The sequence below is a fragment of the Temnothorax longispinosus genome, chromosome 1, assembly GCF_030848805.1.
Source record: "Temnothorax longispinosus isolate EJ_2023e chromosome 1, Tlon_JGU_v1, whole genome shotgun sequence".
Taxonomy (NCBI): Eukaryota; Metazoa; Arthropoda; class Insecta; order Hymenoptera; family Formicidae; genus Temnothorax; species Temnothorax longispinosus.
The window spans coordinates 10345343-10371072 of NC_092358.1; the positions used below are offsets into that span (position 1 = coordinate 10345343).

General features: G+C 39.0%; 4 protein-coding genes and 1 pseudogene across 14 annotated transcripts; 1 reads left to right on the top strand and 4 right to left on the bottom strand.

Annotated features, from left to right (window-relative positions):
- Positions 1-463: 463 nt before the first annotated feature.
- Positions 464-10161, bottom strand: LOC139824991 (uncharacterized; annotated as a pseudogene).
- Positions 10162-10846: 685 nt separating this feature from the next.
- Positions 10847-14893, bottom strand: LOC139824892 (E3 ubiquitin-protein ligase MARCHF8). Of its 8 annotated transcripts, none has more exons than XM_071797469.1 (6): positions 14806-14893; positions 13101-13390; positions 12335-12426; positions 11914-12094; positions 11536-11801; positions 10847-11461 (listed from the first exon to the last, which is right to left on the bottom strand). In XM_071797469.1, the coding sequence occupies exons 2-6, from the start codon at positions 13215-13217 to the stop codon at positions 11200-11202; spliced, it is 918 nt and encodes a 305-aa protein (XP_071653570.1). In that variant the 5' UTR covers positions 13218-13390; positions 14806-14893; the 3' UTR covers positions 10847-11199. The 8 variants fall into 8 exon arrangements, with proteins under 8 accessions (XP_071653570.1, XP_071653573.1, XP_071653550.1 ...); XM_071797472.1 differs by having other exon boundaries at positions 13101-13248; positions 14205-14860; XM_071797449.1 differs by having other exon boundaries at positions 13101-13248; positions 14195-14860.
- Positions 14894-15995: 1102 nt separating this feature from the next.
- On the bottom strand, positions 15996-18666 carry LOC139824970 (E3 ubiquitin-protein ligase RNF4). Of its 2 annotated transcripts, XM_071797522.1 has the most exons (4): positions 18540-18666; positions 18369-18473; positions 17583-17839; positions 15996-17500 (listed from the first exon to the last, which is right to left on the bottom strand). In XM_071797522.1, exons 3-4 carry the CDS (start codon positions 17837-17839, stop codon positions 17194-17196), a joined length of 564 nt encoding a protein of 187 aa, XP_071653623.1. In that variant the 5' UTR covers positions 18369-18473; positions 18540-18666; the 3' UTR covers positions 15996-17193. The 2 variants fall into 2 exon arrangements, with proteins under 2 accessions (XP_071653623.1, XP_071653617.1); XM_071797516.1 differs by having other exon boundaries at positions 18369-18604.
- Positions 18667-18955: 289 nt separating this feature from the next.
- On the top strand, positions 18956-20099 carry LOC139824952 (uncharacterized). Its single transcript, XM_071797502.1, has 3 exons — positions 18956-19192; positions 19287-19466; positions 19563-20099. The coding sequence occupies exons 1-3, from the start codon at positions 18956-18958 to the stop codon at positions 19962-19964; spliced, it is 819 nt and encodes a 272-aa protein (XP_071653603.1). The 3' UTR covers positions 19965-20099.
- A 135-nt stretch (positions 20100-20234) lies between these two features.
- LOC139824840 (HEAT repeat-containing protein 6) lies at positions 20235-25498 on the bottom strand. 3 transcript variants are annotated; one of them, XM_071797394.1, is made up of 12 exons: positions 24495-25492; positions 24140-24388; positions 23816-24046; positions 22920-23745; positions 22560-22846; positions 22133-22474; positions 21709-21956; positions 21412-21631; positions 21065-21142; positions 20792-20998; positions 20535-20651; positions 20235-20445 (listed from the first exon to the last, which is right to left on the bottom strand). In XM_071797394.1, the coding sequence occupies exons 1-12, from the start codon at positions 24669-24671 to the stop codon at positions 20269-20271; spliced, it is 3159 nt and encodes a 1052-aa protein (XP_071653495.1). In that variant the 5' UTR covers positions 24672-25492; the 3' UTR covers positions 20235-20268. The 3 variants fall into 3 exon arrangements, with proteins under 3 accessions (XP_071653495.1, XP_071653499.1, XP_071653505.1); XM_071797398.1 differs by lacking the exon at positions 24495-25492 and having other exon boundaries at positions 23816-24066; XM_071797404.1 differs by lacking the exons at positions 20235-20445; positions 20535-20651 and having other exon boundaries at positions 20825-21011; positions 24495-25498.
- Positions 25499-25730: the final 232 nt, after the last annotated feature.

Below are 25730 nucleotides of genomic sequence, written 5' to 3' on the forward strand. Positions count from 1 at the left end.
TTTTTCTCTTTTTCTTTCCAACGTGAAAAGAAAAAGAGAAGATGAACCGTGCAAGAAGTTCAACTAAAAAGAACAGGCTTTAATATATCGGATTTGTCCCTTGTAGCTGCACCGCGTTATACTTTCGACAAAATTAATATAACTTAAAACGTTTTAAATGTAATAGAGTACAATCATCTTATTTATACCTTCCTTTGATCAATCTAATGTTATAATGATATAATGTGTATTTTCTCTCGTCAAACTCGAATTTGTTGATGGAATAACTTTACGCCGCGATGCTCGTTTGGTCGCTAATCTCCTACTTTGATAACAGGAATTCTATTACCACCTATTAAAAAAACATTTCTTTGGTACAAGAGTCGTGTGACAATTGCGAAATTTCATTATTATTCTGTATTTCCAAAAGTCCCATAGAAGCACCAGGCATAAAACACACACACACGACGAACGAACAAACGACTTCGAAAATATTTTCTTTTTACTTTTTTTAAATATTGTTACAATTCTCTAAAATACATTCTAAATGCGAAATCAAAAAGATTTAACAGCCATCTTAAATAATTGAATTTTATTCCTAGTACGGTAGAATAGATGACAAATTGAGAAACGTTACTTATGTCTATACTATCTATATCGTCTATCTGCACGTGTAAGTATATTGTAAAATACTCTCAAGTTTGAGAACCTACGTTTTCAACACAATGCTGCTAGTTTCCGGACCGTATTCAAGTCACGAAGAAGCATTTGTACAGTTTGCTTAGTACGGGGTTGAACAAGCGGATCCGATACGAGTTCATCCGGGTCCATCGCTTCTAGAGCTGCACATTAAAACGCATGAAATAAACATTTGTTGAATGCGTTTTAAAATACGCGTTTTTTGAATGTCTTTATGTTACATACCAAAAATTTGCGCTTCTATGGATGTTAATCTCGAATCGATGTGACATTGAAAATGCTCAATATGCTCCAACAATCGCATTCGGCATTCAGCTGGGTCAATCGGCGCCTCGGGTTCTGGTATAAAAGGCTGCGGAAGCGCGGAGACTTCATTTTTTACGTTGGTTATGCTTGATTCTTGTTGAACGTTGTTAACAGGCGATTCAGAATTGAGATTCTCAGATACGGGATCATCAATAATAGTTTTCTCAGCTAATAAATCTGCATAAAAATATCACATAATATGTAAAGCTTGTGCAGTTATTTATTTATTTATTTGTGTTAAAAGTTCAGTCCTGTGAAAAAAATAAAAGACTGAATAAATACATTTTTTTTACCTGCACTCTCCGTTTTAATGTCTGATGTAGCACTGTTTTCCTCTTTTATGTCCGAGTTACCACCCGTTAACGCGTCTAAAAGTATATGACTGTCTTTTGAATTCGAGCCTTCCTTCTTGCTGATAATCCTGGATTCATCAGAATGCGTGCTATCTTCTTCCAAAATTTTCATCAATTCCGAATCGGAAGCGATTGATTTTTCATCTTGATCGTCTTTTATAGACAGCTTGATATCTGCCTTCGTCTCGACACGTCGCGGAATCTCCGAATTTGTATCGGTAAAACTCGCCGCTTTAGTTATTTCCATCACTGGTACCGGTTCCATGTCTATCTTTGGTACATCCATTTTCTCCCAATTCTTGGCCCAAAGATATAGTTTCGGGTGATCTTTCTTTCTATATAAATTCAAGCAAATTAGTCGTTATAGTGCAGACATAAAAACTTTTCCAAGAAGGCAGACGTATATAACTTTATAACTTAATGTGCCACGTTGATTTTTACGCACAGACTATGAAGAAGTTGTTGAATTTGTAAAAGTGCAGCAACCAAGTCATAAGAACGCTTCAACATTGCAATCCTTTGATTTATCTTATACTGATTTCGAGTTTGGTTAGACAAGCTGCAAATTAAAAAATCAATAAATAACATATAAACAGATTACTATATATAAATAATTATAACCACACGCACAATCTAAATATAAATGTAAATATATTAATAAATAAATTACCTTGACAATTTTCCTTCCATAATCCAGTCCTGATCGTGATAATATTTCTTAGACGGCCGTAGTCGACATGGATTTTGACATATGTAACAAATGTATATTTCTCAGAAACATCCTTTTCCTTTTCAATAAAATTACAATGTCCATGTTGCCAGCAGAGACAGAGATCATTAAACCGTCCTCTTCCATAAAACCACATGTGCAATTTATTATTTCTTCTCTCCGAAATTGATCTACTTTTACCAGTTCGCCGTTAATCATCATCATCACTCCTTCGCTTCCTGTGATAAGTCATCACATTTATATAAAACACTCATATAAATAATTTATAGTAAAGAGACGCGTGTGGTGAGAAGTATCAAATACGTGTCGTGTTTCTTGCGAGCACATAAAGTAATACAACGAAAATAAGATTGGCAATATGTGAAATCATAAAACAAAATCGATAAAAGATAAAAAAAAAAATAAACAATGTACCTTCTGCATCATTATTAATATTTGTTTTGATTGCATCCCCTTTTAAGGGATCAGCTTTTTCAATGCGTGAATCATTTAGTTGACCTAAGAAACAACAGAAATAATAGTAAATATTATACAACGCATTTTACTTTAAAGGATCCCATGTATATACAGTTGCATTAAATTAAAAAAAAAAAAAAAAAAGCTATCTAAAACAAAATAATTTTGGTTTTCGTAACGTATCGTTTTGTAAAGTACGGCAAAACGCTCGCACTTACTATTCTGACTATTTTCGTCGCTCTTTGAGTCAGATTTTCTACGGCTGTATCTATACATAAGTGCCGTAGGTCCTTCGACGTCCATAGCACTATCGTCTTGATCACCAAAATTGTCGGTAAGATCTGACATACCTAGCCAAAGGAATATTGAATGCTGTGTATATCATTATTTTTTTTCGTAAATTAATGAAATGTAGAACTTGTCTTAGAACACAAGTCTTTTAAGAAAACATGAAAGCTTCTTACCATGTCGTTTTTTTGCTTTAGCCGGCAAATCCACGCTATGTTCGGTAAGTTGCTTTTTCTTCTGGTTTTTTACACGCTCACCGTGCGCCATTTCATCCAAAGATTTCGTCCTGTCGGCTCTTTGCGCCTCCGATATCGCAACTGGTCTTACAGGCAATAGCGTTTTAATGCCACCCTGCGCTTTTTCCTCTTTCACTCTCATGTCAAATAATGTACCAGGGGACAATGCGCAGACGTTTTCTCTTTTCCTTTCAATATCGTCGTCTATCTCCATACTGTGATTAGATATTTGTGACATTGTTTCAAGTTTCGTATCTTCCTTCTGCAAATCATTACACTTTTCTGACTGATCCAATTCCACTTCTTCCGGCATCATCGGACCAGGTATTGACGGAGATGTCGGTTGCATAGTATTAACCGCTGATTGTAGTAAAGTAGACGATGATTTCTCAGGAAGAGATTTCTTCTTCGCGGATTTATTTATTTTCTCTGAGAACGTTATTGATTTTTTGGGAATTATATCCTCTACAGATTCCCCAATCGTTCTTGCGTAAGCCAGATCTTCAACTTTGGGAGTAGAGCCCAGAAACTTGGAATATTCAGGATGGTAATGCTTGATATGCATCTGCAGTAAATTTTCCTTTCGAAAATTCTTGTTGCATCCTTCCTTGGGACATTTATAAGCGCTGTCTTCCATTTCCACACGAAGTCCACCACGAAGTCCAATAAAGACGGCTGTTTGAGAAAATATTAAATAAATCGCATTATAAAGTGTTCTAATAGAAATTCATCCATATAATAGAAATAAATCTACTAAATTTTGCCAAAAATTGTTTTGTTTTAGATATCCTTTTTTCTAATTTCTAATAGATTTATTTCTATTGTTATATAACATTTAAAAAATCATCACATATAATCTACTCTATTTAAAAAATAAACAAAATAATAAAAGATTAACTTTTAGAAAAGTATAAGTCGAGACTATGTAAATCTACATTCCTTCGTTAAGTCTATTTAATTTTGTAAAAAATACGTATCTACGAGTACTTACAATAGATCATCTCTGGTGAATTAGTGGAATGTAAAAAACATCGCAAAGATTAAAATGTGATGCAGATTAAAACGTAGTATATCACAGAAATCTTACCACCATCTGTAGTAGATGTAGTAGGCGTCGAGGGGATAATTGGAGTATCGATACTGTTCGTCATTGTAGGAAGTAATGTAGTCTCAGGTGTGGACGTTTTCGTTTTAGGCAATAAAGTTTTGATCTTCTTTGGTGCCTCCGGTGTAACTTCTTGCTTCACGCGATGAGCGTGGTTTCGCTTCCTGCGATGTATACAGAAGTCAAATTTTTCAGGGTCGAAATCGTACTGCCCCTGATTCTCCATAAATACTCTGATGTCATTTCTTGATCTGAACTTCTTCCCGGTCTGCTTACTTTTAAGAAAAATGTGATCATACATAAATTGTATTATTTAACATAATTATTGCTAGTAAAATATATCTTTCATCTTACTGTATGAACAAGACGTCCCATTTTCCAGCAGATGAGCCAGCTTTCCTTTGCGTAAAGTGTTTTTCCCAACCGGCAGGCAATCTCTTATCTGGTACTATTATAGATCGGCGTGGTCCTGGAATAAATTTTCATGTTACGTTAAAATATTATTGACACGTTTACGAGATGCAAAAATATTTTTTAATAAAATTGCACTAACCATCATTACCATCTACAATATAAGATTCTGTTCCTCGTGGCTCTCCATCGACCCATTCGGGACCAACGTTTTCTTCAGGATCCATTTCGATCTTGGGTACTTCCTTCTTGCTTTTCTTCGAATACGATTTGATTTTCAAGGAACTGGTTTCGAAACCTTTCAACAAATCTGTCCCTGGATCGTAACAGGGACCATATAGGGTACCATCCATCTCGATCTTGCTCTCCGCAGAGCCTTCACCACTTTCCTTGACGACAGTTTCCTCCTTCTTTGGTGCTTTCTCAGTATCGTGTTTTGTGCGTTTCCTTGAGTGAATGTTAAACAACTCCATAACTGTGTGCCTCCGTTTCTTATCCCTTCTTTCTTGTTTGCTGCCGATATATCCATCCACTTCGTTTAATTGCTGTTTATGTAAAATAAAAAATCAATTTACAAATGACGTAAACATAATATAAATCTTATGGAACGTACGTTCAAGAATCTCAATTAAAAAATTTCATCTGCAGTACAGCTTGTTCCAAGTTTTTGCCATGGAATCACTTTTTACATTCTCATGGCTAGGCTGAGGTGATAATTGAGAAATAACACAAGGTGATACTAAATCCAATGTGATTATCCACCACTTGGCTCTACCAACTCAGATGAGATTTCTTTAGGTAACTTAAGAAACAACAACATAACCTCAATCTGGGAGTCCTGTACCTTGGTCGGATTTGCGGCGATCTTGGTCATTTTCGACGACTTGACGATCTTCGCGTATCCATCGTCGAACAACACGTTGTACCTGTCTGCGAAGAAGATTTTTACTTAGAACTACCTCCGCGCGCCATCGGGCCAGAAAAAAACGTTACATCTACAGGCTTGTCTCCGACGAGCCAAACGTCAAATCTACGGGAACGCAGTCTAGCCTCTTCCGCTTGCGGCTAGGGGTTAGGTTAGGTCGCTTACCATTCGTCAGGACCGCGCTCACTTTGGCTGGATATTTTTTGCCGTCCGCCCACGTAGCGAGTATCCGCTCTCCCACGGAGAACTCCCTCATCTTCGCCTCCCTGCAGGTGCGAAATCCTGGCATTACACACGCGAATGGAGCTCGCGAGAGCGTGGGGTTCAACGAAACGGGGGAAAACTGCGAGTGAGGGTTGGGGTGGGGGAGAGGAAGGAAAAAATACGAGTCTCGCGCCGTTGGGGTTTCTCATCTTCCCCCTCCCCTCTCCTCGAAAATAACAATCGTCAAAGTACAATTGTTTTGGAGACCCATCTGGAGCCGAAAGACGGATCCAGCGATGTTTTGGTGCAAAAGAAAAATTGTTGCAAATTATATTTTTATTTTTATTGTATTATATATTTTTGCTTGCGCAGCATAAAGGAATCAGAGTCGATGTATATAGTGAAAAGTGTGAACATTTGTGTGTTTCGTTGCTCGAGAATATTTGGAGAACGGGCCCGATATTCGCCATCACGCCATGCCCTTGCAAAGATGATCAGTATGGAGGTTTTAAATTATAGTTCTCATACTTAACTCTCTTTGTTAATTGCAGCACATAAACAAGTATGTAAAATAATGAAATTACTGTTACTATCAGGTACTAGAACTACCTAATCGTTAACACAATTTTCACTTACGGAGATGGCGGGGTCCAAGCTTGTTCGCTTTAAGGAAAGACAAAATACAATGGCTTAAGATTCAAGTTCCTTAGGTCTTTGAGAAAAATGTAGAAGTGAATTAAATAAATTTTGTTGATGCGCGTTACAATTCCGACGATTGAATCAGAATACAAACTTACTTTTGTGGGGATTGCAATACGCGAAGCCTGGAGCTATCCATCGGTATCCATTCGTCAAATCTCGAACTCCACTTGTCGAAGTGTATCAAAACTTCCCTTTCGTCCCAATCTGTTTCTACCACTTTTGCAGAATACCTACAGAATATCGCATAAATATTAATCAATGTATATTTTGTCCGAGCTTTTAATAACGTAATTTTTAAACGCGCAATTCACATCTCGTCTACGTAAAGCACTTTTTGTATCGCACGATAACTTCTCACAGTTTTCAGAGGAAAACTGAGATATCTTTTTATTGAAATTTTACTCGACGATACTTGCCACTTCTCGTTAAAGTCTTTCGCTTCCAATTTGGCACCGGGGAAAAATTTCAAACCACCACGATTCAAAACCTTTGGTTTCAATTCTTCCGATTTGTCGAATTCCTTGTCGCCGGGTAATTTTAATTCTTCCTTTAGGTCTTTGGCACCAGTCTTCATTGCCGTTTCCGGTTCGACGATACCAAGTTGCATCGCTACTGTATTCACTTTATTGTCGACCGAATTCTCGGTCGATTTGTCCTTCGCGGATACCTTGCTCTCTTCTCTCGGATTTGTCGCTTTATATTCATTATCCGTTACTTCCGTGCTGTCAGGGAGATTTAAGGAGTCTGCCGACGACTCGGGTCTAGAATAACAAGTCTCGCCGCAACTGTCGGATTTAGGTGTTCTCGCCTCGGACAACAACGGTGAGGCAGAATGTTCCAAATTTAGTATTTCCGAATTGATCAGGTCCAAGTCTTCTTGAGCGTAGGATGTAGAAGACTTCACGGACATAATTACAGGATCTGTGTGAAAGGGCAGAAAAACAATAACTAACGATAATTGTTCACCAATCTTGATAAGAATATATAATTATGTACATATAAAATTCAGGTACAATTTTTATCCATGCTTACATATCGCAGGAAAAATGAACTGAAATAAAATTAAATCCGATAAATTTATTTTACGAAATCGTATTCTTCTGAAGAAAAAGAAACGTTTTTATTTTTATAAAATTGACTAAATCCAGGTATAAAGATGAACTGATGGGAACGCATATAGGATATCCCAAAATATCGAACGTTTTATCTTTGTAATATAGATAGACTCTTTATCTCATAACTTAAAAAATTGACCGAAAAGTATATGTATTTGTTTCGCCAATAATTAATAAACGAGAAAGACTATTTTTATATTCGACAACGTTTGGCTAATGTGACAATTGTCACGAAATCAACCAAACGTTGTCGAATATAAAAATAGTCTTTCTCGTTTAAAAAAATTGAATTAAATTTGTCTTTCCTTTCTCCTGAAAATTGTGGATTTTTTAGTTGTGACAGTGCTCGTAAGGATGTGATATGGATGCAATCGGATTTACGATATGTTACAGTGAAGGCGTAAACATTCGGTAATTACATAACTACTGGTACAAATATATACTTATTTAAGATTTTAAAGAAATATAAGTGCTGGTCTACAACCTTGCTTTAAAGGGTATTTAAGCTCCGAGCCATAAGAAATTGACCAATCACAGTGGAATGTGAGGAGAATACTCGACTGTGATTGGTCAATTTCTTACGGCTTAGAGCTTAAATGCCCTTTAAAAGCAAGGTTGTAGACCAGCACTAAAGAATGAAAATGTCAACATATTCATTGATACTATGCACTTACCAGCAAATGTATACGCTTCATTAAAACACTTTAGTAAAAGCATACCCTGCATACCGATTGATACAAATTGTTTGCAAATTGCATACATCATTAACAAATAGTTCATTAATTAAGCCGAATACAATTCGATACTTTTTTATTTAACTGAAATAAATAGAGGAGCAAAAGTACATGGACTATAACATGATCTTTAATTTTTCAAGTGTACAAAAGATGACCAAGTTCTTAGTAAAAGTTTAGCTATTCTTAGCAAAGTATGGTTTATTCAGTTTATTGCATCATTTATTGCAACACACACTAGAATTGCCACTCTGAATTGTACATGTTATTCGCGTATACTCTTGCTTTTAAAATAAGAGCCCATACATTTGTCAGTAAAAGTATATAAACTGTTTTGATTTCTGGTACTTTTAAATGACAAAGTTAACATACGTATAAGCCTCCTAAGGAGCGTATTACTGACACGATTATTGATGTCATGCCTTCACTGTAAAAATAATGGCTCGTCGCGCTTACGAGTAGGTACCGGCTTGGCGAGTTATCGCCGGCGAACGTTCGAACGTCGCTGATCACTCGATCCTATATAGATCCTATTCTCTGCGGTGCGTTCGTCAACGCCGGCGGGCGACGGTGTGGCGTGACACACCGTCGTGAAACACCGGCGTGCCGTCGCGAGGAAAAAAGCGGGCTCGTATAACTACCGGCATAACGCCGGCGCGACGTGACACGTTCTCTCGGCGAGCTCTCGAAGCTGGCGCTCCTATACTCCTCGAACACGCGCGACGAGGAGAGCATCAGGCGGTGAGACGGGTGGAGGGGAGGAGCACCGCGGGAGGAGGACACGCGGTAGAGCGGAGCAAGGGCGGGAGGGGGAGAGGAGAGGAGCGTGCGCGCGCGCGCGCACGCGAGAGGGACAGAGGCGGAGACGGAGATGCGCGAGACACAACTACGTTGCGTTTTCACGCCCGACGTGCACTTCGCTCTCGCGACACCAGGCGGACGGACGTGTCGTCCACTCGTTCCCCGTCCCCCCCCCCGTCCGGCCGCTGGCCGCACACATAACACACGTACCGGGATGCTCGTCATAGTCCGCGAACACCGTGGGCACGCTGCCCCTCTTGAGCAGGAGCTTGTGACCGCCCCGCGCGGTCTCGTAGTCGGCGCGTTTGAAATGCCTATGGCAGACGACCTGGCCTGGCGTCGGCTTGAAACTCTCCTCGAAGCCGCCGCTGGCCAACCACCTGTCCCTCAGCGCGGCGTCCTTGGGGAACTTGTGCAGCGGCAGTCCTTTGGCGCGCGCCTCCCGCACGTCCGCCTTGCAGCTACGCACGCAGCATTTGCGCGCCATTCCCATCGCCCCCGCCGCCGTCGCCGCCGTCGCCGCCGCCACCGCCGCCGCGGTTACGGTGGACGATACCCTCCCCTCGGCACGCGAGCGCGGTATACGCCGCCGCTTCATCTACACCCCGCCGGCCGCTACATAGCGGTAGCGTTGGCACTCCAGGGTACGTTCCGCCGCGCGGAGACCGGGAAACGTTGCGCGTTTCCGCGTGCGGACGCTCGTGGAACACGGCACACACGCACAGCACACACGCACTCACCACGTTCCGCGTGGATCACGACCTTACCGCCTCGCGCGGGATGCGCGAGTCTCTCTCTCTCTTTCTTTCTTTCTCTCTTTCCCTTGTCTCTCTCGCCGCGCGCTACGCTCGGTGTTGCGCCAGTGAACACTTTGACTTTGTGGAACACCCGCGAGGACCGACCAATCGTTTCGGCTACACGCGCGACACTGATCAACCGATCGATACGGCAGCATCGTACTCATCGTAGCAGCCGGAATCTCCGATGTCGCCGTAGTCGCCGCGACGAGATCCAGGGGCGCTCGCGTCGCGTCACCGGCAGCACGCGCCCGCGCGAGTCGAATCGCGGCGTAAAGGCTCTCTGCGCACAATATTGAGCACATGTTAGGAATAACAGTAAATATTGAATATTAGGATATATAAACATAAGGAATATTCTTGTATTTATATCTTATATTTTATTCTTTTCTATTGTGTGTGTAAAGGCCTCCGCACAATGAAAAATATAAGGAACAAGGAACAGATATTAGCGATTAGGACTAAAGGAATCAAGAATAAAGTTGGATGCACGATGAAAAATATAAGCAACGGAAACAGGGAATAACACAGACAATAGATTTTTAATCTATCGGAAGCCGCGTATTAATGCTACACCAGCTTTATTCCTGATTTCTTATTTCTAATCGCTAATATCTAATCCTTATATTTATCTGTTCCTTATATTTTTCATTGTGCGGGGGCCTTTACGTTTAATTATTATTTCTAATTCCGATTCCTAATGTTTAATATTTATTCTTATTCCGTGCTCTATTGTGTGCAGCGCTTAACTCTTTGCAGTAGAAAATAATAAAAGGCGAAGAACTAAGAACTGGACGTGTAAAGCGAAAAGCAAATACTTAACGGCACGTTAAATACCCTCATATAAAAAATAATAATAAAATACGGAGAGCATCTTTTTCCGCAGTTACATTATAGATGATAATCTCGTTGATAATCTCCGAGGGATCGCATGTCCATCTGTTCCTCGGCAAGTGAAGAAGAAAACGTCTAATGCGAATTATTACTACATAAAGCTGAAAGGGCTCGTTTAAATATGGTAAAGTTTATTTAATAACATCACAGATACAATAATTATGTACATAAGAAAGCGTCAGCATTTTTTCGAGGCTGCACACTTCCGTCTCTATCTCACTTGTCAACACTGTAAGCACTGAAGTACTAAGTTTCGGAAAAAAAGGTGCTGCACGAGGGCGGATATTTGACGACTTCGGCAAGGATAATTCCGCTTCCGAGTTACGAAATCGTATAGTCTAAAAATCATCCGGTTCCGTCCGGGACGCGCTCCTCATCCTCGAAACCGAGAAATTTGGCTAGTCGCCTTCCGGACGGGCGATTTTTTTTTTTTTTTTTTAACGACCATTCCCGTCTCCGAAGTATTATAGATTGTCCTCGGACGAAGACAATTTGTCGAATACGTAAAGTTTCAGTTGAGCATCGTGCCTCTGCGGTGGCGGGGCAGAGTCGGGCTTCGCCACTTGCGAGGCACATGGAGGATCTATGGTACGGGGTAACAAGGTGCGGTTGAGCTCGGCCATCGAGGCAGTTGGGTCCTTCAGGGGTAGGGTAACTTCTCTTAAAGAGTCCGTGGGTGAGGGAGGAAGCACCACTTTCTCGGGAGCATTTTGAATAAATATCACCCTGGAACAGAGACAGACATGATCGAGACCCGAGTACTTGTACGCAAACGTACGAGAACCCCAAGTATAGCTTACCTATTAAATGCTCGCCACTTTCTGCATAATGTAATATACGCTTTGCATTGAATATACATAAAAACTAATCCGCCAGTAGAACCGATCACGACGACTATCAATTTGGTCCAGAAGGACCAGTCGACGAATCCGCGACGGGCCTCCTCCACGGATCGTTCAACGAGTACGTATAACGACCATGCCACGCAGAGCGCGGCGACGGCGTGAAAAGCGACTGCGCACCATAATTTTCGGACTTCCAGCGCGGACATCTCGAGCTTCTCCCACTGCAAAGACGTTACATCTCATTTATATTTGGCTGGTAATTGTAGTACGACAGAATCGTGGCATTTTTCATTCACGGGAGAAATTTTCCTATGGTGGAACACGTTCGCCTACCTCGCAGAATGGTTTTGTCTTGGCATGCATGATAAATGTGAACTTGCACAATTCGCAGGCGCGCGTGTCTGAAGCTTTTATCCATTGTTGAAGGCAAGCCTGATGCACGTAGCGCAGACTGCCGCTGCAATAGCAAGGCGCTAACAATGGGGCGCCTTCTTCACCCTCGCAATGGCAGATCCTATTTACAAAACGCATAAGATTTCCTCGTAATGAAATAAAGATTGTAGACGTAACTATAAACAACTATAATAACTAAGTGACACAAGTTGACACAAGTGTCATTTTATCTTTGTTACTCATTGCCAAAAAAGAAAGATAGAACGACGTTTGCGTCGCTTGCTGGAAAGCTCCCTACAAATGGTACAGATGTACAATATACGATTACGATACATACATAACGTTAATATGGTCCATTTACCTGCAAATATCATGGTTGGTCGAAGATAACGTGCTTACGGACGAGTGGCAATCATCTGGTATAATAGTAACTACTGTACCATAAGTAAAATTCTGAAATAAATATACTTCTGAGTCATGGCAGGAAGAGGTCATTATCAAAGTATCCTCTTATCTTTTTATACAATTTATGTCTACACACAAGTACTTTCCAGATGATACGTTATCGTGATAAATTAATAAATTATCAAGGTGACATAAAATTATAATATCCAAGAAAAAAATAATTCATTTTAAAACACTGCGTTTCATATATTTGCTCTCATAATATTGCTTCTATAATTTAATTGATTTAATTCTTTATTTTTGAAACGCAACATACAGGATGTCCTGTACTAACTCTTTCAAACTGCAGATTCTTTAGTCCATATTTCGCATTTCCTTAACGAAAATATCAGGATAAATTACTTGTTATAATTTTCTTATTAAAATTATACATCTCTGTATTCGAGTCTCAAGTTAACTTTATCAAAGCCCTCTTAAAATTAACTGAAGAATATGATTTTGTTTCATTGTCTTTTCCAAAAGAAACATTTATTTCCAGTCATATAAAGTAATTCAGAACTGTGATTAAAATTAATATTTCTATAAGGGAAAACTCAACACAAAGACTCTGCAGTTTGCAGAAAGTGAGTACATAGCGGTAAAAGACGTTCTATATTCTCATTCTGATGACGACTTAAAGGAATCAAAGTATTGCGTGTTAACTCCAAACTAGAAAAGATCACCTGGGGTATCCATTCTGACAGAGCTTCTCCACCAGCGGGACTCGTATTATTGGAAGGACCAATTGACAATGGTGGTTGCCAATCAGGCGGATTAACATTAATCTGATGAACCGGCATTACTCTCCAACCCTCGCCAAATATATAATCACTGACAATAAAATTTGATTAAATGTATCTTGGATACATGGTTATATTAAGTTTTTTTTTGGTAGAGTCCTCACGCCAATATTATTATGTTCACTCGTATCTTTCAAGCATTATTCAGCCTTTAACATTAAAATGTGTACAGCCTGGAATCAGACATACAAGTGTTACGTTTATAAACAGATCTATAATTAGCATGTATGAAGTCATTTTGCATATGCTATACAAAAGTATTATATATATATGTATACATATATATATATATATATATATATAATATGCATACGTATATATATGTTGCTGAAACATCCAAGTGCAACCTCTTTGCATAATTATGTAATAACTATAATCTGCTTGCAGGAGCAACTTTTGCACACACACATATATATATATACATATATATATATATACACACATGTTTACGTATTCATTTTGCCAGTATGTCTGCCAACATATTCGAGCTATTAACGTCCATCCAACGACTGAATAATTAACTTCGGATTAAAACAATCTATTTGGCAAACTCCGGACGGTATTTCGACAAACTAAAGGACAAATCCACAAACACGAACGTGTCAACAATACATTCAATGACATTTTCGCGTAAGGTTAAATACGGCAGACAATAGATTTTTTTCCTCTCTCTCTCTCTCTCTTTCTCTCTCTCTTTCTCTCGAGGGAAACCGATGGAAATCGGGCGTTATTGGAAAAACAAGTCGCTTCGCGAACGAGATCGAAGGAGAGCGACGAGGTATAAATTGGCATGCGTGTCGTGCTGCGTCGCAAATCGCGTAAAAGTCCTCTCTCGCGTTTCGCGCGAGCCGAGCGAAGGTGAAAACGCTTCGTTTAATATCTCGAGACTCGCGCGAGACGCGAGACGATGATTTTTCCGCGTCACACCGCGGAAAGAAGAGGCGAAGGAAAACAAAGCCGCACACCGACATACGTACGCATACATACACACGCTCCTGCTCGCCGTGTCGGGCCGCGCCGTGTTAATGTTGTCCTCGGTCTCTCGCGTCTTCCGCCAGCCAAGTGACGAAGAGAGGGATCCGCGCCGCCGGGCCGGCGAAAATTATTCGCGGACGAATTTAATATTACTCGCGAAACGGGGGGGATAAGGTAGGGGGGAGAAGAGGCGGCGGAAAACGGGCACGGGAGCAGAGATTTTGACACTTCGCCCTGAGTCAATGACACGGACACGGGAGAGGACTCGTTGTTCGTTGTCTCTCGCCTCGATTCCGCGTGTGCGCCCGCGCGCGCGCGCGTGTCCGTCTGACCGGAGACGAAGAGTCGGAGCAGACGAAGCGGAGCGGAGCGGAGTCTGCCACTGTCTCTTAATCGCGGTTGCTCTCGGCGTGCACGTAACACCGTCGCGGGCGCGTAGACGCGCTGACACTCGCCGCGGTAGCTCACGACTCTCGCGAGACGACGACCAAACCGTGCGCCGTCGCCGTCCTCATCGCAGCGCGCGCGCGCGCGCGCGCGCCAGACCCTTCCCTCCCGCGCCAAAGACGGGCTGCGCTCACTGCGCTGCGCTTTATCCCCCAGTTTTAAATACTTTTATTCCACTACTCCGATCCGTGGTCCGTCTTGAGCCGTCTGCTACGCCGACATGACGTGCGTGACGTAGGCGGTAGGCGCGGCCTTGGACGCGGCCCGGCCAATGACGGGCCGCGTGAGCGCTGCCGGGTAGCGTCTCGCCAATAATAGCGCGGGATTTCGAATCCGCGCTCGCCGATCACCGCTGGGCGTCCTTTTATCGCCCGATAAGCACGCGGGGTTTCCAAGTTTCCGATGTTCCGATTACTCGCCCGCCCGATCGCGATAAAGGCTGCGTTCGGGGAGACGCTATTAGCGCTGACAACGTCATTCTGTCTCTGTTACTTACTGAAAGTTGAACAAGGACAGAGCACGCTCATAGCGCTAAAAGCGCGCTCCCCGAACCCAGCCAAAGTCTCGCTGTAGATACCGTTTATCTCGAGTTAAGGGATCTGTTTGGGAAATTTTCGCACGTTTACTGTTTATAGCGCGTGGGCGGGGGCAATCGGTAGCCGCGATCGAGGCAGGACTCGGAAGGGAATTGATCGAAAACAGATATATATTATATATGTATCTGTATCTTACGATAGATTTTGTCAAATACTTTGTTTATTATTTACAATTAGTAGAACGTATGAAGGCCGGAAACATCTTATCCTCTTCTTGTTGTGCCATTTTTACTTAAAAATTATTCGATGCTGGACTGTAGAAAATATCTTGACTATTTTTATCATTAATTGAGAAGCGGCAAAACACATTTATTTAGAATGAAGATTGCATTGATTAAGATTAAAAGAAACATTATCAAGTGATGATCGATCTAGTCTAACTATGTTAAAACTACGGCAAACGTTGCATTTGGAGGTCGATTATTACACTTCGGTGCATTTTCCGTTTGACAAAATCATATAGTAGCATGAATACTTAACAGTAATAACATATAAATAACTAAGAAACTGAAATAACTTTTACCTGTACAAACTTTATACAGGTAGGTAACTTTCTACAATTGTAGCTGTTCGGACGTTAATAAGCGTTGTTTTGTTAACAAAAACTAAAAATTTTTCAATACACATTCCCACTGCAAACGGATGCATATATGTAATGAGTGAATCGTATGAAAGAAATTAAAATTGATCGAGACGAATCTATTGTAATTTTACTTACCTGAAATTCCTATAGCAGTTCCAAAGAAAAATAATGCTGCACTTTTCATCATTGTCTATATATTTTTATTCTTCTTCGTTGAAAATGTCAAAGAAATTTCTACACCTCTTTATAATAGACTTTACTTGCGAACAGGATTACCTTGCTGTGTGTCTACGTAGATAATGACAAGTAATCGTTTTCCTATGAGAGCTAACAGATACCTCAAAGTCACATGCTACAACTAACGTAAACAGTCAAGTAAATACATTGACATATTGACATACAATATGATCACTTCTGTGTAAATTATACATATATATGTATAGGTATACGCAGTGTGTGTTACGCATACACTCACACGTATATCAAACTCATAAATAATTAAAAAACATGATATCAAGTTAATTGTTTTAATATGATTTGGCTTTAATATAGATATGGCTTGAAACAGATAAATTTATATCATGTGTTATTTTCAAAATATATTATATCAGTGTAAATTTCAATATTTGATGAAACTGTAATTGAAAAGATAATTTTTATTTCTTTGTCTCTGTATATGTAGATATGAAGACATAAATGTTTAATGAATGTCAATAGAAAAGTTTATTACAAATTTATTATACATGTACGTCTCGAATGTTTCAGCTGCCATATCTTTTTGCTAATTGTAAGTCCATGAAAAATCATTTCAATAAAAAAAAACCCGATCAGATTGTATAGTAACAAATTAATTTTTTACTTATGTAATTGTTTTATAATTGTTATTCTGAAAATCAAAATTTGTTGAAATTGATCAATCGAATAACAAATTTTTTTAATTAGAGGCCTTTAAATACTACAAATTTATCTTATATCCAGAAGCAAAATAAGTTTAACAATAAGATATCAATTAATAGAACATATATGTTGGATCTGTTTTTTAAAAATTAGAAAAATATTACAACACACCTTTCTACGACAAAGAAATAATTGAAGCGAACTTATAATACTTCTAAACTTATGTACAAATGGAATCACAAAATGGAATTACAAAACGAAATACTAGAAAAATAAGAGAAGAGATATAGAAACTGTCAATAATAATGAAAGATATAAACGAGGTTTTATGCTATAGCTATTTTACAGATCGGGTATTTTTTTTTAACGAACAAAGAAATAACTAAAGCAGATTTATAATAATTTTGAACTTATATATAAATAAAACAAAATAAAATACTATAAAAAGATACGGCCTTGTGACATTTGTTAACAGCAGTTAAATATATAAACGAGTACAAGATTTTAACGTTATAGCTGTTTTACAAGTCGGACATTTTTTAGATATACGTATGAATGACTCCAGACATTCTATGCAAAACAGATGTCCGCAACGAGTAGTAGTGGGCTTTAAATTGGAAGTTAGCGACTCGAGGCATATCGGACACGTTAGAGGTATTGGTTGCCTATCATCCGATTCGACTATGCAATATGGTTTATCGTCCTCTTTATTCGTGTCATCGACGGTCAAAACTTCGTTCGAGCTTGTAGCACGAAGCATTCTTCTCTTCTTTCTAGGATTTTTCCTAAAAAGATATTCTTAGCTGTAGAATAAATTGTCTATCTATTATCCATTATAAGATATAAACATACAAGGTATATACGAACGTTTGAGCATCCGGTGTGTTCCCTAAAACTATAGGGGATAAGGGTCTCCTACAGCGACAAGCTGAGCTGTTGGTTACACTAGAAGCTACGTCTCCGGTATTTCTTTGACGTGATCTTGATGTCCTGGCTGATCCCGATGGCGATTCTTTAGTTAAATCGATAACGTCTATTAGGGTAGGCGAAATGTCCACGACTGAATCATTCATGATTGAATCATCGGTAATGTCCTCATATACGTTGACACGTATGCGTATCATCTAAAATATTAATAATATACATAAATTAAGATATCATCATAAATTTGTTTCCTTTAGTGGTCATTATAAAAAAAACATGTAAATTTAATTAGATTTTTTATTATTATTACAATAAAGACAGATTGGCAGAAGCTATTTTATGTAAAATTAGGGTTATTTTACAATACGTCGCGGACGATGGCAACTGATTAGTTGAAAAGTGTTATTTCCGGTTGCGCTTTCCAGTTGCGGTTGTCAAAAGAGAGTTGGCGAACTTTTAACTTTTTGGCAATCGGCAACCGAAAATAGCACAATTCTCAAGCAGCAACTGCCATCCTTCGCGACTGGCGAGCGCCGTATTGTTAGCGTTAGCGACGTATATTGTAAAAACTTTCACATGATAACGAAAACGTGTGCAGGTCGGGGTTAAGTTGTAGATATAATGATGCAATTACATTACGCGTTCCTACAATTCTCACAATTCTCGCGACGATTTAACGAAAAACGCATTAGCTCGTTATTAGCAGGTGTCGCCATGTGAGGTATATACCTGGTTTGCAAGAATTGTTTCGGACTATCTCAGAGTTTCCGATCGTTTCCTTGTGCTCTTCTTCTTCTTTGAGCTCCTCGTTGAAATGGGAAATGGGAATCGATCCTACAGGGTTCGATACGACCAACGTCTCTTCGTGCTCATTGGAAACAATATTTTTCAAATACTCACGGATCAGCTGTTTCTCGCAATCGAGTAGGAGACTAGGAGCAGAGCAGTATCGAATGATTTGACCTTTGACTATTGGCTGCTAACAGTGCTAACCGTGTGTGCTGCTAGTAGCAGTAGAATGATTGGCCGCGTTCAGCAGACCAAGCTGCTGAGTAGCAGTCGAACGTGATTGGCTCTTACTTTTAGAACCAACAATCAACGCAGAGTGTTGATAAAACGAACTCAACAGTTGTGTCTGCTGAACGCGCTCATTGGTTCTTACCTTTGACTTTAACCAATGAGAGCGGTCTAGTGAATTCTGTAATTGTGCTAATTCGCAGTGCTGTCGGTGCTGTCACATCCATTTTATCACCATTTTATCGTGGACGTAGGAACGGTAGGAACTAGGAACTACGTAGCCACATCCATTTTTCCAGATGGTTGGGTTGCCTCGGTTTTTATGCCCGTGGCTTATTAGTGAACTGAACCAACAAATCTGTGTGGAGAGAAACACGAACCACGAACGTTTTATATCGCCGAGCTTGCTCAACTTTCCACGTGAACGAGGTGAAGAGATGTCGGACGAAAAGGAGAAGGACGAAGAAAAGCCTGTGGTGCCAAAGACGGCCGTGGATCTGCAAAGATTAAAACTAATGAAGCTAATGAAGAACGCGGTAAATGTCTGCGTCAAGGCTTCCGGATCTATCTATTAATCTAATGTGTTGTCGGATCAGAATTTGTGTATTAATTCGCGCTTTATTTATACAGGATAAGCCGGTTATGCTACCGGAACGTCCGAAGGCCAAGAATACACCCTCCGTACCGGAATTCGTTCGTAACGTGATGGGTAGCAGTGCTGGAGCAGGCAGTGGAGAGTTTCATGTGTACAGGCATCTACGACGTAAAGAATACGCTCGACAAAAATTCATTCAGGAGAAAGCACATAAGGTGATTACTATGTAGTATAATGTATAAAGGGTTGCGCCTAGCAATCGTTAATCTTTTTTTTGTTTTAAAAATATCTTTCTCTTGTCAAAATTGTAGGAACATTTGGATGACGAATATCATCAGAAGCTAGAAGAGTATAAGAGATTGTCAGAGGAGGCAACGGCAAAGAAACGTGCTAAGAGATTGAAAAAGAAGCAGCTACGTAAGCTGAAGAAACGTATGAAAGCTAAGAAGGAGGACAATGCTGTTGTGGACGAGAAGCATAGCGAGAGCGACAGTTTGGATGAGGATGAAGAAACTAGGGCTGTGGAAAGCAGTGAAGTGACTGAAGAAAATGACAGTTGTCCCAAAAACATATCTACAACTTCTACAAGTGAAAGTGAGGTAAAGGCAACGGAGATGGAATCGTCGTTACCTGTGGAAGAGAGTCAAGATGATACAGTAAAGGCACCATCTGAGGTATCAAGTGAAAATATTCAATGTGAAAGTGGCACTTGACATGTCTCTTGTTGAAATCAAGATTATGTAATATGTATAGTCAATGTATTATTTATCAGTTTACTCATCCGTGATTAGAATTATATATTGTGCTATATTATGTACAATTATATATATGTATAGTGAAAAGTCTCACACATGTGTTTTTCTCTATGAACAATGTTGAAATAATTAATTTAAACTTTAATTTACATATTAAGATCTTTTTTTTTCTATTAGCAAAATTGTAAATTTCAGTAAACAGCTGGCAGAAATGTGCACATTGGAAAATTATGTTGCTTCATTTTATTTTACTTGTACAAATCTACATTGTAGAGGTAATGGCATCTAGATTGTCGTAACGATTAGTTCTTTCGAATATATTTGCTAAAGATTGAGCGATCTGTCGTTCTTCAACAGAACAACATGTGTTCCGCGCATGTTGTTCCAATTGGGCTTTTGCCTTAATTATATCTCCCAGCTTTTCAGGTAAAACAGTCTCCTACAAAAAAATTTTAATAGAAATTACAAAATTCTAATCTACGTTATATTTAATTTAGTAATTTATATTTTATGTGACACACGCTATACCTGAAACTGCTTTATAAAATTGGAAATTTCTTCTACATGATCACCAATTTCAATCCAAAGACTTTGCAGTTCGGATTTCTCTGTACAGGCAGCGACACGTCCAAGAGTAAGGCACAACTAAAAAGTATATTCAACTTGTTAAATAATAACAATAATTAAAAAGTTGATATATTCTATGTTAATATCAACAATTCATAACACAACACATTAACACAATATATACTAAGTATATATTGTGTAAGGAAGCATTCTCTTACTTGTTGAATCAGTGCGTCTCGATGCGGATATTCAACGTAGCTCGGGACATGTTGAGCATTTTCAAATGCTAATACAATACTTTTCCACAATGTTACAGTATACTTGCCGTAACAGTTACACGAAGACAGTGCCCACGCGGCATTGGTGCGCACTTTAAAATTAGGACTATTACATATCAAAGTGCAAAGTTCTGGGAACACTTGATCCTGAGAAAAATATCTAGTTTTACATATTTACATAAAACTCACTGACCACATTTTTCAAGTACGTACTTTCCAAGAAGGTGGCAATATCGCATCTGGATCGTGGCTCAAAACCAATCCTAAAGCTCGGCAAGCGTTCCACCGTACCTAACGTTAAATAAAAGATCTGTTTTTATTGTGGGTAAATAAAGCAAGAAATATTTACTTATTGCAGTAAGACATTTTGTCATATAGAGTCATATAATGAACATTAATGTACAAGCAATCGAGATGATAAGTTTGGATTAGATATAAATCTAATAGGAATATCTATTTATTTTATTATATGAGTTAATATTATAGGAATATAATTATAAGAATTAATATATAATATATCTCTAAACTACTTCTAAAATTATCAGGACTTTTCCTCTTACTTTCATATCGTTTCCTAAAACAGCACATTTAATAAGTGCATCCAGCCCTAATGTTGTATCGGAAAGTATGCGCTTTTGTGGACACAGATATAAAATAGTTCCAATTGCTCTTACAGCGTTACACTTCACTTTATCATTGTCTTTTGCAGCCTTGACGCTTACATGATACAATTTGGGTAATAAATCTTCTAAAGGAAGTGGTTCTACCTCTTCGTGCTGTCTGAAAAAGATATAGATAGAAAAAATATGCTACATAAAGAAGATGGTGAAGGAAGGAAGAAAGTCTGAAAGACAAACTTTTGCCTGGAAAGACAGTCGCACAAATTAGCCAATGCCCAAGCGCTTTTCACACGGACACCGAGATTTTTGTCCTCAAAAGCTGAGCAAACTGTATCAGCCAGATCCATGAGGAAGCCAGTGTCGTATTCCAATGCCGATAAAGTTACTAACATTCCTAACGCACGTAAGCCGGCTGCCCTTACAGCACTTTCTTCATCACGAACTGCTCCAAACAGTATTGTAATTATTAATATAACTTTTTGCCTCTGCAAATATAAATGAAAGTAAACATAAGCAAAATATTAGAGATAAAAAGTATTCAACTCGTGTAAATGTCGTATTTTTTAACAAGTACGCTTGAAATGTAATTGCTTTGAGATAAAGTAAAGTTAAAATCTGAATGTGATTATATCCCTTTTTTTTTTATCGCAATCATTCTTACCGATAATTGTGTGAATACATTTCCACTGATGCTACCTAGACAATCGCAAGCAGCTTCTCGCAATATGGTCTGCGATGTTTGGGCGAGTGATATCATAGGTTCAAATATAATATTCCAAAATAATATGCCACTGCTATGATAAGTCTCGGTATTTGCGAGGTAATCGGACATGATCTCTAAAACCCGACATGCGTGCAGTACCACTTGGCTTTCCGATTCCCCCACGATCGAAATTAAAGTCGTGGTCACTTTCTCCAAATGAGGATACACAAGGCTTCCTGTATTAAATGCCAGCCTCCCCATGAGTTTTAAAGATTGAAGTCGTACAGGTGTATTAACCGACTAAAATAGAGTAAACGTTAATTTTCCAGATTTGACCATCGGCTTTAATTACAAAAAGCTTTTAAATGTAAATCACACACGATACCTTACTGGATATATTTTCTAAGCAAATGCGAATCAGCAAACAAACGCTCTCATCTTTTGACATCAATGTGATCTCATTACAGCTATTTGTTGAATTTTCGATATCTTCGACATCTATTTCCTCCTCTTCCGTTCCATCGCTCGTGAAACCAGTGTCAAACTGTGAGGTTCCCGATCCTATTCCACCCACAGTTTGCTTAGCCAATATGCTTAATATTTCCTGAGTGATGGGTTCATTGGAGGCAAATGCTTCAAAAATGGATAGTGCCGCAACTCGTACAGTCGGATCTAAGAAAACAACTTAATTGTAATAACAATAAATTAAAAATTATGTAGAATAATAAATGCGAGATATATATACCTTTGTGAAATATATGCGGCTTACAATTCCTAATTAATTTGGTAGCCAAACCCGGTTTCAGTCGTTCGTATGATGTGCCTTGTACAAGAGCTGCCGTGCATTTTAATGCGTGCGTCAGTACAGCTACATTTTTTTCAGCTAGCAAAATTAATGACAACGTAAAATGCAATTCTTTGACCATTAAGCACACCGTCCCGAAGAATGTGATAAAAGAAGTATGATTGGTATCTTCGGCGTGTATCAAAAATGGTTTAGCACCTATCAGCAGTTCAGTTAATGTACACAATACGTTCTGTCGTACTTTCGACACAGGTTCAACTAATACACTTCTTGTCAATACTCGTGCGTCGTTTCGTGAACCGGTAGCTACGATTTGCGGCCAGTACCCGAAAATCTCTCTACTCTGTGTGATCTCTACGAGAGTATGCAATAAACGTACAGCTCCCAATCTTACTTTCGAATCAAAATGGACAGAATTATTCATTTCTGTATCTGAAGTATCTGAATCACTGGAATATTTGGAAATTCCCGTATGTTCTGGAAGAATATTATTTCCCGTATCAGATGCAGTTTTCTTGGAAGGTGTCTTCTTGGGCTTTGCTTTGTGATTTTTAAGATTCTTGCACTTGGGAACTACGTGAACACGTTCCGGGAGATTCATCGCAGCTGGACGAAGTAATTGTGGTTTCATGACTGAGTAACCTTTGATGCCGTAAAATAGAAATGCTTGCACCACTCCTAATATCTCTCCAACAAAATCGGGAGAACTAGGGATCATTTTTTCCAAAACCATGCAATGCAAAATGTGCAAGCATGAATTTACGATCTGTAAATACAAATGAAATGTATATATAATCAAGTTTATTTTTAAATTGCATAGAAACTAAATTACATACCTTACTATAGTATAGTTTATCGTCATTGTGGTATGGTAAAAGTGATAGAATATTAAAAATTATATCTTTTATCAAACATGTAAATTCGTCTGATAAGCAATAATTACTATTGTTTAGCACAATTTCTTCTAAACATCCAAGCGCATAAAAATTGATTTCAGACCATGGATTACATAGCGGATTTAAATGTTTCATTAGCAAACCTTTATCCCTGAGTAACAGACGTAGATGCTGAAACATAAAGCAGTTACCTAGTTTTAACGATATACCAATTTAATTTAAATAATAATCTGTTTGTCATTGGAGAAAAAACTGTGTACTAACATGATTGATATCATCAAAATGTCCAAAGTGCAAAAAGCTTTTTATAACGATCAACACATCGACCTGTGCCAGCGGTTCAGAGAATTCCAACGCTTCTAAGAGCCATCGTTTGCAAGCTGCAAATGTCCGGCCGTGGAGTTTGATGTTGCTTTGAGTTAGATTGTACAGAAATTTACAAACGTTTCGGACTAAAGATATTTCTGTAGGTAGAACAACTGCGCAAAGTTGATTCACCAACAATAGCACCGCCTGAAAACAGATTAAAATGTAATCTCAATAGATTGACAATAAAATAGCTCGAGATACAATCAATATAAAATGTCTCGTGTCACAGAAATACCAAATACGTCCTTACGTCATTATTTACAATATCGAGACATCTGTAATCCAGCTCGTTGAGATCGTTCAAATATACATTGATCTGTTTCTTATCACTGAGCTTCGTGCTAGTTAACGAAAGTAATCTCTCGATTAACGAAAAAAATTGTGTTGTGGTATCACTAATTGCACAATTTACGTGTAACGAGGCCATGATCACATTTACATAGTTTTGTTATCTAGGACGGCATAAATAACTTTAATAATTTATAATTCGTGTATGTACATTACTACGCGACATTGAACGATTCTAATAAATTGTAAAATATGATGTTACTCCATTCGATATGGTATGTATGTACAGTATAGTACATATACAGTATTGCCACAGTATATACTGTGGTATTGCAACTCGACGCAGCAGGCCAAAAAAGGAGATTATCCTATCGACAATACACTTTTTCGGTAGGTACATTTTTCATGGTTCATATCTTGGCTAGAATACAAAGCTCTGTTTTATCGACCGTAACAAACCCGTCTTATCTACCTTATCGACAGTTTTTCAAAATAAAGCGGGGAGCACACACTTTTGCATAACGCATAATACGTAAGCATAAGAAAACTGATTGGTCTATTTCCTTATACACATGGTGCATAAGGAAATAGACCAATCAGTTTTCTTATCTACTTTTATCCCAATATGGCGTCTCGAGTTGCGGCGAGCTGTCAGCTCGTCACAAGATGTATTTCATATAAGAGATATACCATTGCATTGGTATGAACGCGAAAACAAGTTCCCCTGAATTGCACAACAATGAAAACATCGATAAACCCCCCAAATCAAGATTTGGAAGCGTAATATAAAAGTATGATGTCGATGTGTATCGTGCGTATATGTATGCGTGCAATGTTAGGTGCTATCCTTGTCTATATCCTTGTTTATACAAGGACAGATATAGGTCGATAACATAGTGTTAAGGCCATTGCACGTAACAAAGTTTTAGTCATAATCGTAAGGTTGTAAGAAAATAGACCAATCACAGTCGATTATTCTCCTCGCGCTTGAAGAATAATCAAGTGTGATTGGTCTATTTTCTTACGGCCTTACGATTAAAACTAAAACTTTGTTACGTGCAATGGCCTTAAGCGACGGGAAAAATTAACGGAGCCCGACCGGGACTCGAACTCGGGATCCTTCGCTCACACGCCTATAGCACTTGGGCTGCTACCCCACGACTGCTACCCACTACCCACTACTACGCTAACTTCTCCG

Coding starts and splice junctions, on each gene's coding strand:
- LOC139824892 (XM_071797449.1), bottom strand. Junction 12,095..12,334: donor ACCAACCATGATATTTGCAG/GTAAATGGACCA, acceptor TTTTGTAAATAG/GATCTGCCATTGCGAGGGTG. Junction 11,802..11,913: donor AGACAAAACCATTCTGCGAG/GTAGGCGAACGT, acceptor ACGTCTTTGCAG/TGGGAGAAGCTCGAGATGTC.
- LOC139824970 (XM_071797522.1), bottom strand. CDS start 17,839: ATGATACGCATACGTGTCAACGTATATGAGGACATTACCGATGATTCA. Junction 17,501..17,582: donor AACACACCGGATGCTCAAAC/GTTCGTATATAC, acceptor ATATCTTTTTAG/GAAAAATCCTAGAAAGAAGA.
- LOC139824952 (XM_071797502.1), top strand. CDS start 18,956: ATGGTTGGGTTGCCTCGGTTTTTATGCCCGTGGCTTATTAGTGAACTG. Junction 19,193..19,286: donor TGAAGCTAATGAAGAACGCG/GTAAATGTCTGC, acceptor TTATTTATACAG/GATAAGCCGGTTATGCTACC. Junction 19,467..19,562: donor TTCAGGAGAAAGCACATAAG/GTGATTACTATG, acceptor TCAAAATTGTAG/GAACATTTGGATGACGAATA.
- LOC139824840 (XM_071797394.1), bottom strand. CDS start 24,671: ATGGCCTCGTTACACGTAAATTGTGCAATTAGTGATACCACAACACAA. Junction 21,957..22,132: donor ATGTATTCACACAATTATCG/GTAAGAATGATT, acceptor TTATATTTGCAG/AGGCAAAAAGTTATATTAAT. Junction 20,652..20,791: donor GAGACGCACTGATTCAACAA/GTAAGAGAATGC, acceptor TATACTTTTTAG/TTGTGCCTTACTCTTGGACG.